General features: G+C 29.3%; 1 protein-coding gene across 5 annotated transcripts in view; it reads right to left on the reverse strand.

Annotated features, from left to right (window-relative positions):
- Positions 1-16103, reverse strand: part of faf (ubiquitin carboxyl-terminal hydrolase-like faf) — a 173171-nt gene that overhangs the window by 18079 nt on the left and 138989 nt on the right. For 4 of the 5 annotated variants that reach the window (XM_075380487.1, XM_075380488.1, XM_075380490.1 and 1 more), the window contains exons 39-45: positions 14754-14950; positions 13712-13839; positions 13344-13510; positions 10187-10348; positions 8736-8830; positions 7073-7308; positions 2561-2763 (exon numbers count right to left, since the gene is read on the reverse strand). In XM_075380487.1, coding sequence (XP_075236602.1) covers positions 2561-2763; positions 7073-7308; positions 8736-8830; positions 10187-10348; positions 13344-13510; positions 13712-13839; positions 14754-14950 — 1188 coding nt within the window. The remainder of the gene's footprint in view (positions 1-2560; positions 2764-7072; positions 7309-8735; positions 8831-10186; positions 10349-13343; positions 13511-13711; positions 13840-14753; positions 14951-16103) is intronic. The other variant, XM_075380491.1, reaches the window with a different exon arrangement.

A 16103-nucleotide genomic window follows, 5' to 3' on the forward strand; every position in this document is an offset into this window, starting at 1 on the left:
CATTTTTTATTAGTAGGGTTGAGGGTTTGTATTTTTGGAGCTGATTTTTTAAGGTTTTGTAGTAGTAGTCCCTCAATTATGTTTTATTGAATTCTTCTTCTACTGAGTTCAGTGCGTCTTTACGGCACTGCCTTTTAATTTTCCATACGGTTCGAGTAGTTTCTTTTCTGTTTTACTAGATTTTCGAAGGATGTTTCTGATGTTTGGGATTGGTGTAATAGCCATATGTTTGGTGTCTTTCTTTTTCTACTGTTTTCACATTCACTATTCCACCATTGATGTTTTTATGGGATTTTATTGCGGCTAATTCTTCTGCAATTTAAGGTTATCGACTAGATCTTCGAGTTTATCCAGAATTCTTATTTTTTAAGTTGGTATGGTAATTTTCATTCTTGATTAGTTACGTAGGGTCCCCCTTTTTCTTTTAGTTTTAGGGGCTTGGTTTTGTTTTTTTACTTTCTTTGGGCAGTAAACTTAATTTTAATTTTGACTACACAGTGATCTGAGCCTGTGTCTACTCCTCAGACGACCTTTACATTGCAGATCTCCTTATGATGGTGTTTGTCTATTTTTCCATGAAGACATGGTCTAGCTGCCATTTCTCCTTTAGTATAGTCACATTGTTTCCAGGTTTTGTGCTTTGAGGTTTCCTCTTAAAATATGTGGATTTCAAAATTAGGTTGTGGTTTCTACAGAGATTGACGAGTCTCTGTCCATTTTTGTTTTCTTTTGGGCAGGCCATTTTCCAATGATGTTGCGGTATCTTCTTTCTTTGCCTAGTTGAGCATTGAAGTCTCCGATTAATTGTTTAACATGGTTTTTAAAGGTGTTATTTATAGTCAGGTTAAGTAGATCCCAAAACATTTCTGTTTCTGTCTCTTGGAGAGTTATTTTTATTAATAGTGGGTGCATGGATGTTTATTATAATGCAGATTTTATCAGATGCTTTTAGGATAAGTGTTGAGATTCTTAGGGATTGTAACTTGAATTCTTGTATGGAGTTTATTATTTTGAAGCTGACTAAAAAACCTGTTCCAAACTGTGGGATACTTTTCATCACTCTCTTCCCAGGTATACCTTTGTATAGCTTATATGCTTGAGCTTTCATGGTGTCCTGGTTGATGTTTCTTATTTCCTGCAGACCCATGATGAGAAATTTGTGTTGGTCCATTAGGCCAGTTATTATTTTTAGTTTGCCAGTCTGTATGAACGAGGTTACATTGAGTGTGGAAATGAAGTTGATTTGCTTTGGTTTGATTTTGGAATTTGTATTTTTCTTGTTCATATGTATAGTGTTGGGGCATTCCAATGCTTCCAATCACATTTTATCTTCTAAGTGACAGCACACCGTATCTGAATGCTGTCTCTTCTTTGAACTCTGGTGTTGCTTGGTTCAGCCGGTGGAGTATTTTTTAAAAGACCTTTCATGGTTGACTACCAAAGGGTCACCTGTGATGGGACTAGGTCTCCAGTCTAGATATGATCTAATGAGACGATAGTGAGATGTGATTTGATGATAAATTAAGCTGTTAAGTTTGTTTAGGTTCATTTCACAAGACAAATTTCTCCTATCTTTTCCAGAAATATCCAGGTGAATCTTGCAAAGGCTCAACCCAACTTTTGGAGAAAAGACGTGCTATCTAATTATAGAAAAACTTTAAGTAGTGAACCTAGTCAAAATTACTCTATGAAATGTGTTTTCAACAAAAATTAAATTAATTAACATTCAGGCTTTATAAACACAACACACTATCGTTCTTTATATGATAACACTTTATTTCTTTTTATACACAAAACCATATGTTTTCTTATACCTCTACATGTAATATCAACTTATCTATCACTTTAATTTAAATATATACTTTTAATAAAACCAATCAAATTGCATCTACCATGCAATATATTATTTTCAAATCATACTAATATAAAAACTGGAAGTCACTGAGAAAATTACAGAAATGTTACATAATATACACCACTGAAAGTAGTACATCAAAGGTTTTTTTTTTAATATGCATTATTAAAAAAATTTTACTTATTTTAAAATTTTTACATGTGAACCCTTACTTTATCTGTAAATTATACTTTCCATATATTTGAATATATTTTTTTAACATCATCATCATCATCTGGTGTTTTGCTCAATGGCAGATTCCTTTTACACAATTTTTTAACAAACAGAATACATTTACAAAATTAAAACGAACGACCATTTTCGTTGTAAAAGAAATATGATTTTTTTTTTTTAAATTAGGAAAACTGTATAAATATAGGAGAACCGGGCCATACCATATCTTTTGAAGAAAATGTGGTGATTTTGAAGTTATCATATCTTCAGTATGTATAAGTAGTTGCTATCAAACATATATTCATATGAAATATACAGGCACAAACATGAGGAAGGATTTAAAAATAATCCAAATAAATAGTCAGCACTAAACATACATTCTTTAAAATTCTTCATCAGTGTTCACTTTTTAATGAAAATAAATAAAAACACATCCTGCTTTATATCAGTTTTAAACAGAAAACATTAAAATAAATAAATATTAATACGTACCCTATCAAGTTCATCTTGTAACCATTCAATTGCCAATCCCCATTTTCTTTTGAGATCACCACTAGTATTTAATAATGTATGTGCGACGCGACATTTAGTAAACAGATTAACTAAGCATTTAATGCATTGATACGCTCTCTTCTGATAATGATTTTTTGATCTCTGTATGGTATCAAATAAACCTTCTCTTTCTTCAGGCATGCCTGTTAACAAAATTGGTTACATGAATGTTCAATATACATAAATATATGACATTATAACTGAGAATATTAATTAAAAGAACAAACCTTCACGAATCGTTGACCAAACTGACTACTCTTTGAATAAAACTCAATAACTCACGAGGAAAAACAAAATTAAAATCTATAAGAAATTCGACTTAAAATTTATCCCTCTTTATTCTGGTTAAAGTGCACTAATCAAATCATTAAATAAAAACAATAGAAAAAAATTTTACAGATGAAATTATTATATGTAAAGTAATCCATAACACAGTCTCCTACACACTAACTGTGTAATTAGAATTCATGAAATAAGCAATTTATCTTAGCTCGGCCTCTAACCATTTTCTGACAAAATTTACATTTTTTTGGATTATTGACAATTGAACAGAAACACATTTTATTTATAAAATATCATCATCATATATATATAACTGAACAATAACAACTTTATATACATATAAAAAAACTGAATAACAACTTTACAGAAAAAATAATATAAATAAATGAGGTTCACAAACTTATATGTTTATTGTATATTTAGATTATAGTAGTAGTATATATTTGAATAATGTATTCTATTCTAGTGTAATGTACATCATTTTTAAAAAAGAAAAAACATCAAAATATTGTTCATACTTGTAGGTTAATTTTAATTGCTTTTCATATGCAATTTTAAACTGAAAACATATTTTGTTTTGAACATCATCATTTTTATATACATTTTATTTATACATATATAATTTTATTTGTCTTTTTAAGATTCATATTATTCCTCTTTACTATTAAATTATATTAAAATAAGTCACCTAGGACAGAATTTTAAGATAAACCACACATATCTATTATCTAAATTTTATCATGAAAGTATTATTTCAGGATCCCACATCCTCAGTCATGATCAAAATATTTAATTAAACTGCGTATTAAAAATTAAACAAATCAATATGTAATTTTCATTATTTTAGTATATATTTTTTTTATATTTTTAATAAGGAGTTTAATTAAATATTTCAACCATGACTGAGGATGCAGGATCCTGCAAAAGTACTTTCATGGTAAGATGTGTGTTATCTAATATTCTCTATTAGGTGGCTTATTTTAATAGAATTAAAAATATAATTTAACAACACAGAGGAAATAGGAATCTTAAAAAGATTAATTTCAGTAAAATAATATACTCATATAAATTTTTTTTAACTTAACCCTTTGTGGGCAGAAACCCATATATGGGCTACCCGTACTTACGCTGGAGAGTGGAAACCCATATATCGGTCGGTCTCTGAATGTAACCGGCCATTCGTCTCCACGTAGTTATATATAAATTCCAAGAGATGTTCTTTCAATCATTTTGAGACAGGAATTCCTGATACAACATGATTGGGAACCATTTTACTTCTATCAGATGAGTTCAATAACCATGGGTATGTAACAAGACGCGTGCATTATTTTTTTTGTGTTTTTTGCTCATTTTTAAGTAATTTCTTTACAAACTGTTTTTCTTCCAAAACTTCATTTTCAATGTGCTTCGTTTGAATTCAAACAAAATTTTTTAAACAAAAATTCAGAAGGAAATTAATAAAATTATTTATGTGATTATTATAATAAAACCATATTACACTATTCACTGCCTAGGTGCACTACTTCAAAATTGCTGTTTTTATATTACCATCAATGTTACTACTGCTATGTTACTATTATTACTCAATGTCTTTTACATGAAAAGTACTCAATGTGAAACATAACCAAAATAATCACCTATAGTTTGCAAATTCTAGTGCGCTCATTGAGACTTGTGCCGTTTTCATGTAAGCTTTCTCTTGCAAGATAATTAAACATTGTTCCTTAACCATATTGGTGGCAAAATTCTGCAAAAACACAATGTATATGCTGTGTTTATGCATGAATGCATGATTCAAGTTACAAAGTTTTTGCATGAACTTTTTTTTGAAAATGTATATATATAAATATATATATAAAATCAATACACAAGAAATAAATATTTTATTTTAGAAAATATTTATTTCAAGACCATTATTTATTATAAGAAAAGTAAAAATGGCATTCTGCAAACTATTTCGTCGAAACAGACATTGCATTTCAAACAATAATTACAATGCAATAAATGAACATACTTCACTTAAATGCGTTAAATTTTGGTCTTATTTATTTCATGAATATTTATAAATTTATCTGTGAAATGGCATTGAAAGAATTTTTTGGCAATTTTATAGAAATATATCCAAGTCATCCTTGCCTGAAGAGAACAAGCTGAGATTATACCAAAAAAAAATCTGAATATTAACTCATAGCAAAAATAACTTTTATATCGAGCAATAATTTCCTAATGCTGACAAAGTTTCTGTACTACAGGAAGTTCAAATCTGCTGAAAAAAATATGGAAGACTCAAAGCGAAGCGGTCAGCGTACAGATTATGTTTATGTATCTAAGTTGTGGTACTTGGATTTGCTAATGTTTACAATTGACTATGTTACAACCCGGCCCTACCTAGAGACAAGAAAGAGGGTAGAATATACCTTGAAGATTTACATGAGCCTGAAGTCAACAATTATCACAATTCAGAAAATTTTGGTTGTACTGGATTCAGCCAGTGACATTATTTAGTAAAAACCAGAGAAAACCGAACCTGGAACCCATAACTCTGACAGAAATATGTCTAATGTGATGTTTTCACTCATGTCTGATACAACTGAATACAGAGCCTCGTATACTCAATCTTTTGAAATGTTGAAAGATTAATTTTTCCAGATAATTGGTCAAATTTTTCTAAAAAAAAAAAAGAGATAAAATTGTTGCAAATCAAACTAGTGACCAATAAACTGAAAAGGTTTATTGCTTATAAATCCATTAGTATGCTATGAATGATTTATCTTTACTAATAATTTAGAATGATTTATCTTTCCCAATCTACCACTCTGTGCTAACGCACCTCAAATATGTAAAATAAATTGGCCAGATGAATTGGCTACAGCCACCAGGCTAGTCTAGTGGTTAACTCATTTCAAAGTCAAAAGTTCTACGATTCAAATCCTAGTAGAGGGAGTTACTTTTAGACGGATTTGAATACTAGATCATGGATACAGTGTTTTTGGATACAGGTGGTTGAGTTTCAATTAACCATACATCTCAGGAACGGTCAACCTGAGATAATACAAGACTAGACTTCTTTTACATTCCTACACTTCATTTACATTCATATCCTCATTCATCCTCTGAAGTAATACCTTACAGTGGTTGCAAAGGCTAAACAGAAAAAAAAAATAGGGATGTATTGGATATAAATATTTATTTTTATCAATAAATTGGTGATTATCTTTAACAATTTATTACTCCTTATGTACCTTGCTTATGTTGTTATAGACAGTACTAAAATCAACATCAATACATCTCTATTTTACAGAATTTGAAGATTGTCAATAAGGAAGTTTTAAGCAGAATAAATAAAAAAATAAAAAGCTTGAGAAACTTTGGTAATAAACAGAAGTAATGACTTGAACTTGTTACACAGATTGAAACGTCAATCAGAAAAAGGTTATCCTTGTACAAGAGAAATCTAAGAGAAATACAGGTGCCCATAGACCACCTTTTTGGCAAGTAAAATCTGTAAGTAATAGACTACATGCAATCATGATGAAATTAACCCTTCAACATGATAAAGCCAGAAGAAAACTGCTCAAAAAATTAACTATATTTTAATCGCAAGTAAACTGAAAAACCAGACTCATCTTATTTCTTAAAACTTTTCAATTTTGTTCCTGTAATTTTTTAAATAAATTTTTAAATGGCAGTTATGTAAAATGACTTATAACAGAGAGCTAGACAGACTGCTAAAAAATAACGTGGGCAACCACCCACCTATTTTTTTACTAGATTCTATATTTTTTTTCATTAAAATTTTAATAATTGTTCTTAAATTGAAAAAAGTGATTCTAACATAGATTAGTAAAATAAGAGATAAAATAAGATTAGTTTAATAAAAAAATCAGCAGGAATATTAAGAAATCTGACTGAATAATCATGCACTGAAGGATTTAAAAGGAATTAATTAACAGGATATATAAAGTTACTACTCTATTGATGAACAAAGAGTTAACATAACAATAAAAGAAAATATCAAAATCTTTGTATGAATTTTAACTAATACAATAACAAAAATAAAAATATTTTAAAATCCATGCTAAAAAAGACTTCAAAATAAATAAAATTGTTAAATACTTAATAAATGTATGAAATGAAAACAAAAAAACAAACTCTTTTTTTGAAGCATACCTATACCTTTCAGAGCATTATGTATTCTATGAGATTGCCAAGAATCTTCCATTAGTAACATTCCTAACAATAAATCCATATAATGCCTTAATTCATGACAATATGCAAATGCTATCTGCCATAATAATTCACTCAACACAGTGCGTGACATATGTGGATTTTCCCAACAACAGAACTGCAGTAATTTAACACCTTCATCTGTTAATTGTGAATCTTCAATTATTTTCTTAATGTAACTGAAAAAAAATTATTAAATTAAAATTAATAACAATATTAAGCTTTTCTTTTATAAATAACTAATCCTACTATAATTATAACAGAAGCATTACAACAGGCCTGCCTCATGAATGACAGTAGTAAAAGTTTCACAGGCATCTGTAACTGTCTCTTTCCCAGACACAAGAGCTGTTGTTATGTGTACAGAGTGTGAAATGTCGATCGATGCTTCCCATTGCTACTAACCTTTAGTACTGCTAATTTTTAGCAGTATGATGTACACAAACAAATCCGTCCATCCTGTACATGAGGAGATGACATATGTTCATATAAAATTTTAATATTATTATGCGGACTTCTGATAGGATTACCATTCTTAAGCCTAAAAAAGTTTACATAGATTTTTTATTTTTTTATTTCTGAAATAAAATATAACTTCTTTTCAAAATAATATCTGATTTCTTTATGAGAAATTAATAATCTCGTTCTTCAGTTTAGTCCAATTTTTACAAAGTATTTTTGAAGATTTATTTATTCGCCCGTTGAAAATTCTTCTTCCTAGTAAAATTATCAAAATATTTTTTTCTTGTAAGCTGTTGTTATTTTGGCATATTAATTTTTTTAAAGACATCTAAAAATTTATTTGAACTGGAAAAACCTGTAAATTTTTTGATAGATGTAAGTAATGGATAACTTTAGGAAACTTGTTTTACACTCACCTACATGCTCATCATATTGGTAATTGTACTAAGGTATTTTAGAAATAGATTCCCATAGTAATATTCACACAAACATTTGGTAAGCGTATAGGAATACACCTCCTTCACCAATTTTGATAACACGACCATGATAGTAGAAACAGACTAATAAATATTCACAGATAAAATAACAGTAAGGTCATGGTCGATCATGATCTAAGCCACAAGGTTTACATAAATACAGATCATACACCAAGCGATAAACAAACACACTTCTAATTAATTCCTGTCCAGTTTTTCTTGGCTAGGCATTTTTTTGGTCATAACAGTAAAAATCATTATGTAAATTTTGTTTTTCTTATCTAACTACATGAAAATGAAATATGCGTGTAAATTTTGAGTAGAAAATAAGTTCTGTTAATATAAGAATTTTCATTAAACTATTAAAAATATAAACATATATATTTTTCTGAAAGCAATAACTAAAGCTTTTTATAAAAAATAATTCACAACAAAGGAATGTATCTATGCAATAGTATTTAAATTTCAATGGGAAAAGAGCCAGGTGTGAAGCTCTACCCCTAGAAATATTTCCACCATTATGAGTAATATTATAAATTTCACTTTTGTAAACTACCTATTTAATCGCACACGTGTACGATTAAATAGTTTACACACACATGCGTACACATATACACACATGCACGCGCACACACACACACTTCATCACTTACTTATTTAATACTTACGTTGATCTAGTGTAAATAATTTCTGCTGCTTGCGGTTGAATTGGCATTATATATGCATCATTTTCAGCAAATGGATTTGGTAATGGAGGAACTCCCTGCAAACATAGAAAAGTGTAAAATTAAAGAAAAAATCCTTAAAATACTATGAAAACAGTTCTATTTTCTGACAACATAAATTTTGTCAGTACGGGTACTGTATCTTTGATTTAAAACTTAGGCTGTTTTGTCAGAAAAACTTGATAAAGATCCTTTTTCTCTTTTATGCAATGAGGCGTAACACAACTTGACAACGCTGGATAATCTTTGTCATGAAAATTTATTTTGTCGATTATGCAACACTTCTCTTGAGTCTCCATGTATATAATGCAGTTTTATTGATTCCGGGTCCACAGACAAACTGTTTATTATTTAATTTTATCACAATTAACAAATGCCATTTTACAGATGAATTACAATGCAGAAATACCAAGCTTTGGGATGGTCCTAAAGTAACATATTAATGTATCTGGGATGAAAATGCTTTAACAGAGACCTGCATCATTTGCTCACAGAAAGAATATGTATCTTCAATTATACTGGTAAATAATGTTTTTCTGCACTCATGATGCTGTTTTCACTAATGGAACTTATTGCTACAGAAGATGTAATCAATCTGCAACACCATTCTTCATTTTATAATCTTTTAAATGTATTTTTGAAATGTCTTGAATTAAATATGTGCTACAGAGAAATATTTACAAATGATACCAAAACTTGGTCACAAAGTACAAAATTTAGTTACAGCCGCTGAAATAAAACAGCCAATTTTTTTTTTTTTTGCATACTCCGGCATACCTTTCCAACATATTTTATATTTCTTTGTTTTAGATTACTAATTCATATCAAGATTGAAATACTTTTACTACTGGATAAAAATTCATAAAGGAACCTTTTCATCTTTCGTAGTTAATTAGACAGGATTTTTAAGATCAAAAAAAAATCAAAAACTTTAATCCTACTAGTTACACTGATTTACAAAAAAAAAAAATTAATTTCTATACAAACTATAATAGTCTTGACTCTTAAACTAACATTTATATGAAGGTGAAAAAATATCTGCTGATGTCCAAAGAACATTAATTCCTCTATATCCCAACCCACCTATAATAAAATAGGTGGGTTAGGTGCGCCTAACTACACAGCATGCTATATGTAATGATGGACTATACTGCCCTCAACTGCAGTCATTGCTCAACCATCCCTTCATAATCTAAATTTTTCCGATTAACTAAAGAGAAGTGGTCAATTCAATCCCAATAGTTAGTTCTTTAATTGTCCATTTCCTACACACCACAGGGAGACAAGCTGTATTAACAGACAATTGGTTTGAAAAATATTAACATTTAAAAAAACCTTTTTTACTGCTAAGTATTTACCCTATTGCACATGCTTAGAAAGGTACTAACACTTACCTGTGTTGATTGTGATGACTGTGTTTTTGATGATACATCACAGCACCTAATTAACTGTGATACGACAGAATGAAGTTTTGTAAGTTCTGGATATTGATATTTAATTGCAGGACCAGGACCTTCATCTAATGCTACTAACATAAACGTTGCAGGCACATTCAACTAGAATAGCATATAAAAACAATAGAAAAAATTACAACACTTGAGAAATTAAATATGATTAATTTTATAACAAAATAATAAACTAAATAGTGCATTATCTATAAAAATGTAATATAAAGTGGAGAAAAAATCATTGCCAATTGAAATGAAATTATCATACTTTTTATGTCGACTGACATACTGACTGTCAGGCATAAAGAATTGTACCTTTAAGTCATACGGATGTAGCTTGTACTCAATGCTTTTTTAATCTGTTAGAAAAAATAAAACAGGAATTTAAAGACATTTGAGAATAGAAAAAATAAAAACATTAAAAATTTGCACATTACGTTGTTCTTTTCGCAGAACCAGATAATTTTTTCAGTAGAAATTTTGAATGATTTACTGTCAAAAGAAAAATTCAGTTTGAAAATAACTAATTGTAAAACAAAGGTGAGAAGTACAAAAAAAAGAAGATATTAAAACAAGGAGACATGATACACCAGAGCTTGCAATTTAAGGAGTTATTTCAAAATATCAAAGATTGGGGTGAGTTTTTACGCTGAAAAGAATCAATATAGAAGAATCTGAAACATATTCTTAAAAATATTTGTGAGCAGTGTAGTTAGTACTTTACAGTGCAAACAATGGACACAACAGGAAAAACAGAAGATAAACAAAGGCCTTTCAAATGTGGTATTGCTAGAAATTAGGCGAGTTTGTAAAATACAAAATCTCAAGAAGTTTGTGGCAGAATCTTATAGAGATGGAATAGGCCAAATATTAAGATGTCCAGGATCAGCTGAATTGGTATCAAAGTGATAAATAGAAGCTAAAAATTCTAAAGGAAAACAGTGGTTATAATGTATAGTGAAATAATTAGGCTGAGGTTGAAAGACCGGCACAGAATAGAAAAGAATGGGGAACACCATCGGACCAGTTAAATGACATTACTTGAAAAAATTGAGTTCCCTCTTCATTAACTGTTCAGAGTAATTTTTTCACTAAACTTTACAAAAATCTAGAAAAATGAAGCCTTTTAACCTTTAGGATAAATATCTTCTATGATCAATATCTTCCACGGGTCAACCACGGTCAATGTCACATGTCAACATGTGAACTCACAACGTTGAAAATGATCCTGGCATGGAATTTTAATTGAACATCTCCAAAATTTTTTGTTCAACAGCAAGGCTTTGGTTGATTTTCTCATATCATGTAACTAACTTTAAAACTTAAGTTTTCCTCACTCATTACAGTTTTTAGACTACCCACTCTCTTGGACACTACGTAACAGAACCATTGCCCCTTAAAATACTTTCTTTTGTTGTAGATTGTTGTAAACAGGACCTGAACTGTGATGAAACATTTTAATATTGTGCAATGCACTCTAACATTAAATTTAAGAGATAAGAAAAGCACTTTTTAAAAGCTTTAATGCTGTTTCAATCTTACGTATTGTATGTTTAGAATTATTTACATTTCATTCAAAACAACAAAATACAAAGAATTAAAAGCTTGAAAGCAACTCATAGGGGCAAATTTATAAAAACAAATTCATTTATACATGTTTATTATTTTAAGCTTATTCACTTCAAAATTTATTCACATACAGTACACACACTTCATAAAATACTTTGTAAACTTTAAACAGGAAAAATTCAAAATCTGTTCGCATACGGTACACTTCAAAAAATATTCTGAAAACTAATACAGGAAAAATTACTATTTATATAATTTATTTTTCAAACCAGTAGTCCTTAAAATTAAACTGCGAGTGTAATTTCCAAAATAAATAAAAAATTTTCCAAAAAAAATTCTCCTACGGGATCTTTGATATTTTTTTGTAACTCTTCTAACAAGGGCAAGCAATCAACTTACAATGTTTGTCCTTTTGCAGGGTGGTAGGAAGGGTCCTACTTTAAAACCAAAGTAACTGTTCACAACTTGCCTCGATTTTGGAGTAAACTTAATTAAAAGATTTTCAAGTGACCAAGTATATGTAAATGTAGATGTAAAAAAAAAAAATAAACACGGAGAGTCAAACCAGAGACCTCTCGATTATAAGACTGGAATGCTTGCCAACTCGGCAGCTGCCACTGCTGTGATGATAGCAATTATACAAAAAAATCTTTTTGAATCGCTTGAAAATCTTAAATAAATTTTACTCTAAAATGAAGCCAGATTAGAAGCTACCAATTTGGGTCATATGTTAACCGTATTAACATTTAGAATAAACTCTTGACATATTATGAGCTTATATGTAATAGTCTGTAGAATAAAAAAAGTGCTTTCTTAATCACGTATTTATTGTAGGTGGTCCATGCTCTTTTTTGCCCTGTTACATTCAGTATGTATCAATAAACTATTTTTTTTTTTTTTTCATTTTGAATGATTAAAAAGAAAAAAATCAAAATATAATATAACTCTGTTTATCTGGTTCCCTTCATCCAAACATTCATTTAATTAATACTGATTTGACATCAGGATATTTTAAATACATGCATGCAGCAACTATTTACTTTTTATGAAACTTAAGTAGCCCGATTTCTGAAATAATTTTGATCTGGTTTTTTTCATTTATTTCTTAGTTCATAGGCCTATTTTCTTTCAAATTTATCTCATTGTAATTAAAATTTTCTCATTTCAATTTAAATTTATTATTAATACAAACATTAAAAGCATTCAAGTAACTCTTATTATGATCTTTTAAAAGGCTATGACATTTCTGGATTACGCAGGTTTCATTCAACATGTAACATTCAGGCCCACAAATGATAGAATGGCTGCATATGATGGCTGTTCAGACATTATTTTTGAGATGGAAGAAACATTATTATATAAGATTGAACACCAGCAACAAATAAACTAAATAGAAATCTTTAATAGTTAATACAGATTACAATGTTGAGTTCATCAGTACAGTGATTTACTTTATTTTTTAATAAAGTAAAACTGTTATTTATCTAATCTGCCCTTATTACACACAAACAAATTTTTAATAGATCTCTCTTACCTTAAGTAACTGAGTCTTCTCTTGGATACCAAGAGAAGCGTACATATGAAATAATGTGAAATAATGAGGTAAATGACGTCCATTTTCAGAAACCTCTTTATGTACCAATGACAACACAGCCATTAATAAATGGTCGCTCATTGTTGCCTTAGGATCCAACAGAATTGCTGTAAAGAAAGAGAACAAAACAATAAAACTTTTTTTTTTAATTAAATTTTATATAAAGCTTTGCAAACATGGCACTGTTGGTATAACTAATCTATTGGTAAGCTGATTTTAATATTATATTTCAATTAAACTTTATATATTTGAAAGTAAATCAAAATTCAAATCTGTATAAAAGAAAGTACATTATTAATTTAACTTACTTGGGGCATTGACCATAGGCGGAGGGCATGGCCCATCTTGTAACGAGAAATGTGCTAAGAACACTATTATTTTCATCATTGCAGATCTGACTTCAGTACTTGGACAACTTAAAAGATATTCACAAAACCTAGAAAATAAAATATTTCATTAAAATAAATTTATTTTCTATCCTATTCAGATCAAATAATTTATAAATAAATATCATACTTTCAAACTAAATGCCATAAACCCCACTTTACATAACTTTAAATAACAGTTCATTTTTCTCAAGTAACATTACCTAATAGTATTATCCAATGCTGTTTCTCAAACAATGTTAACCTTTTGATATATAAGGCTTCGATGTTATCAGTAGATTTGAGAAATGGATCTACAGCCTGTTATTTGACGGTTTCTTTTACACTGGACAATCATTTTTTGTTGAAAACATCCCTTTAGTTAGAACTCATACAACAATAAATTAAACAACAAATAAAAAAAAACAAACAAATTTTTTTTTTTATAAGAAGCATTTACAGCAAAACTGGTTGTATTATTTGTTATAAAGGCTTTCTCACTTTTTCAGCATTTCCTTTAGGAAAGTCACAAAACCTAGACCTACTGGTACCAAAGTCACAAAACCTACATTACTGGTATGAGTTTTCAGATCTTAATTCATTAATGGTTACAATGAGAATATAATCTTTTCTATATCACTTATTTATTAAAATCAGCTAATTTTGATCTAGAGACTAAATCACAAATTTTCTCTATCCACTGTGAATATCTTCAAGGGTAGAGTTGGATCTCCATATTATGCAAAGATTCTCTTTCTTTTAATTTTTCATTACAAATTTTATGACACAACTAAAAGTGAAAACATACCAAAGTCCTCAGTTGCACTGCTGTCAAGAACCAAAAATCAATGTTTATGTAATTTTGTATAACAAATTCATACATACAGGTTCATGTAAAGTGAGGTACTAGTGTAAATTAACTGTCAATTTTTTTAAATAATCGGTAAAATTTAAATTAAAAAAAACAAAATGTTAAATCTCTTACCTGTGAGGATGTTTAAATAAGACATTATGTGCGAACCAAGATCTAACTGAACGAAAAGATCGTAAATGATAGCAAAAAGCATCATACCAATCAGTAGCATTCCCTCTTAATGTTCTCTTTGTATGGAACCCTGTATGAAATAGGAACTTGCTGACTATTTGTACACTAAGCATAGATAATTCCTCAGCTTCTGGACTCTATAAAAAAAATCATCTGAATTACTATTACTTAAGAAATGACCTACTATGAATATTGTACATACTTCCGATAAGCAATACAACACAAGAAAATAATGTTTACAATTGGGATATTCCATTACTTATGCAATATTTCTGAACTCTTTGGGTAGACTAGACAAGCACTTGGCCTCAGATACAAAAAAAAATAAAACCAAGAGTTAACAAAATCGATCTTTATAAATTACCTTAAAGATGTAAGATACAAATCACAGATTTTTTTCATAAGAGGTACTGAATAAGTTATGCCTGCCAAATGCATAACTTATGCAGCATTAATTGATTATTCTGTTTTTCATCTCTCGGTTGTTAGCTGTAATAATTTTAGTCATTTAGTGGTACACAGAAGAACCACAAGTCTTATAGGTAAAATCTATTACACAAATAAATGCAATGCGAAAAAACAAACTTCACAGACTTAAGATTTTTCTCCTTATAAAACTGCCAGAAAAAACAATTCACAATATTCTCAATAAATACAATATAACTAAGTGTGTAGTAGATGTACACTAAGCACACTCCTTCATCTGCAAACAGTGCCAAAGTTTAGAGAAACTATAACTGAAGAAATAACATCAATCCATAATAATGTAGAAATTACACTTTGCCAAGAGCATCACATGGTGAATTATAAGGAAACAAACTGGCAATACATGTGAGTTTTTCAGTTGAAAATCGGTAAACAATTTTTCCAAAAACACATTTCAGCAAAAAAAAAAAAAGTCTTAATATGTAAAATTATTTTATTTTAGAGCAATGAAAATCTAAATTCATGAATAGGCAATTTTAATGTTACGAGGAACAGCTGAAATTAATGCTTGCTGCAACATAAAAGGAGACAAAATGTTGCATAATATGACAGGTGCTGCCATCTTGTAGTTTCATTCCCACACTATTATTATAACAAAACTTTTTGACTCGTGCCCTTCCATTTTCCCTAATTAACTGTTATTATAGTCAAGTACATTTTCTACATTAGCAATACACTTGTCTGAAACAATATATGAAGACTGAATTTTTAACAACACCAAAAGTCAGGCAACAATGAATGTCTCTGGCATTCATTGTTGCCTAAAAGTTGTTTACGGTGATGAAACAAGGCAATAAAATTTTG

The sequence above is a fragment of the Lycorma delicatula genome, chromosome 12 (assembly GCF_047948215.1).
Source record: "Lycorma delicatula isolate Av1 chromosome 12, ASM4794821v1, whole genome shotgun sequence".
NCBI classification, from domain to species: domain Eukaryota; kingdom Metazoa; phylum Arthropoda; class Insecta; order Hemiptera; family Fulgoridae; genus Lycorma; species Lycorma delicatula.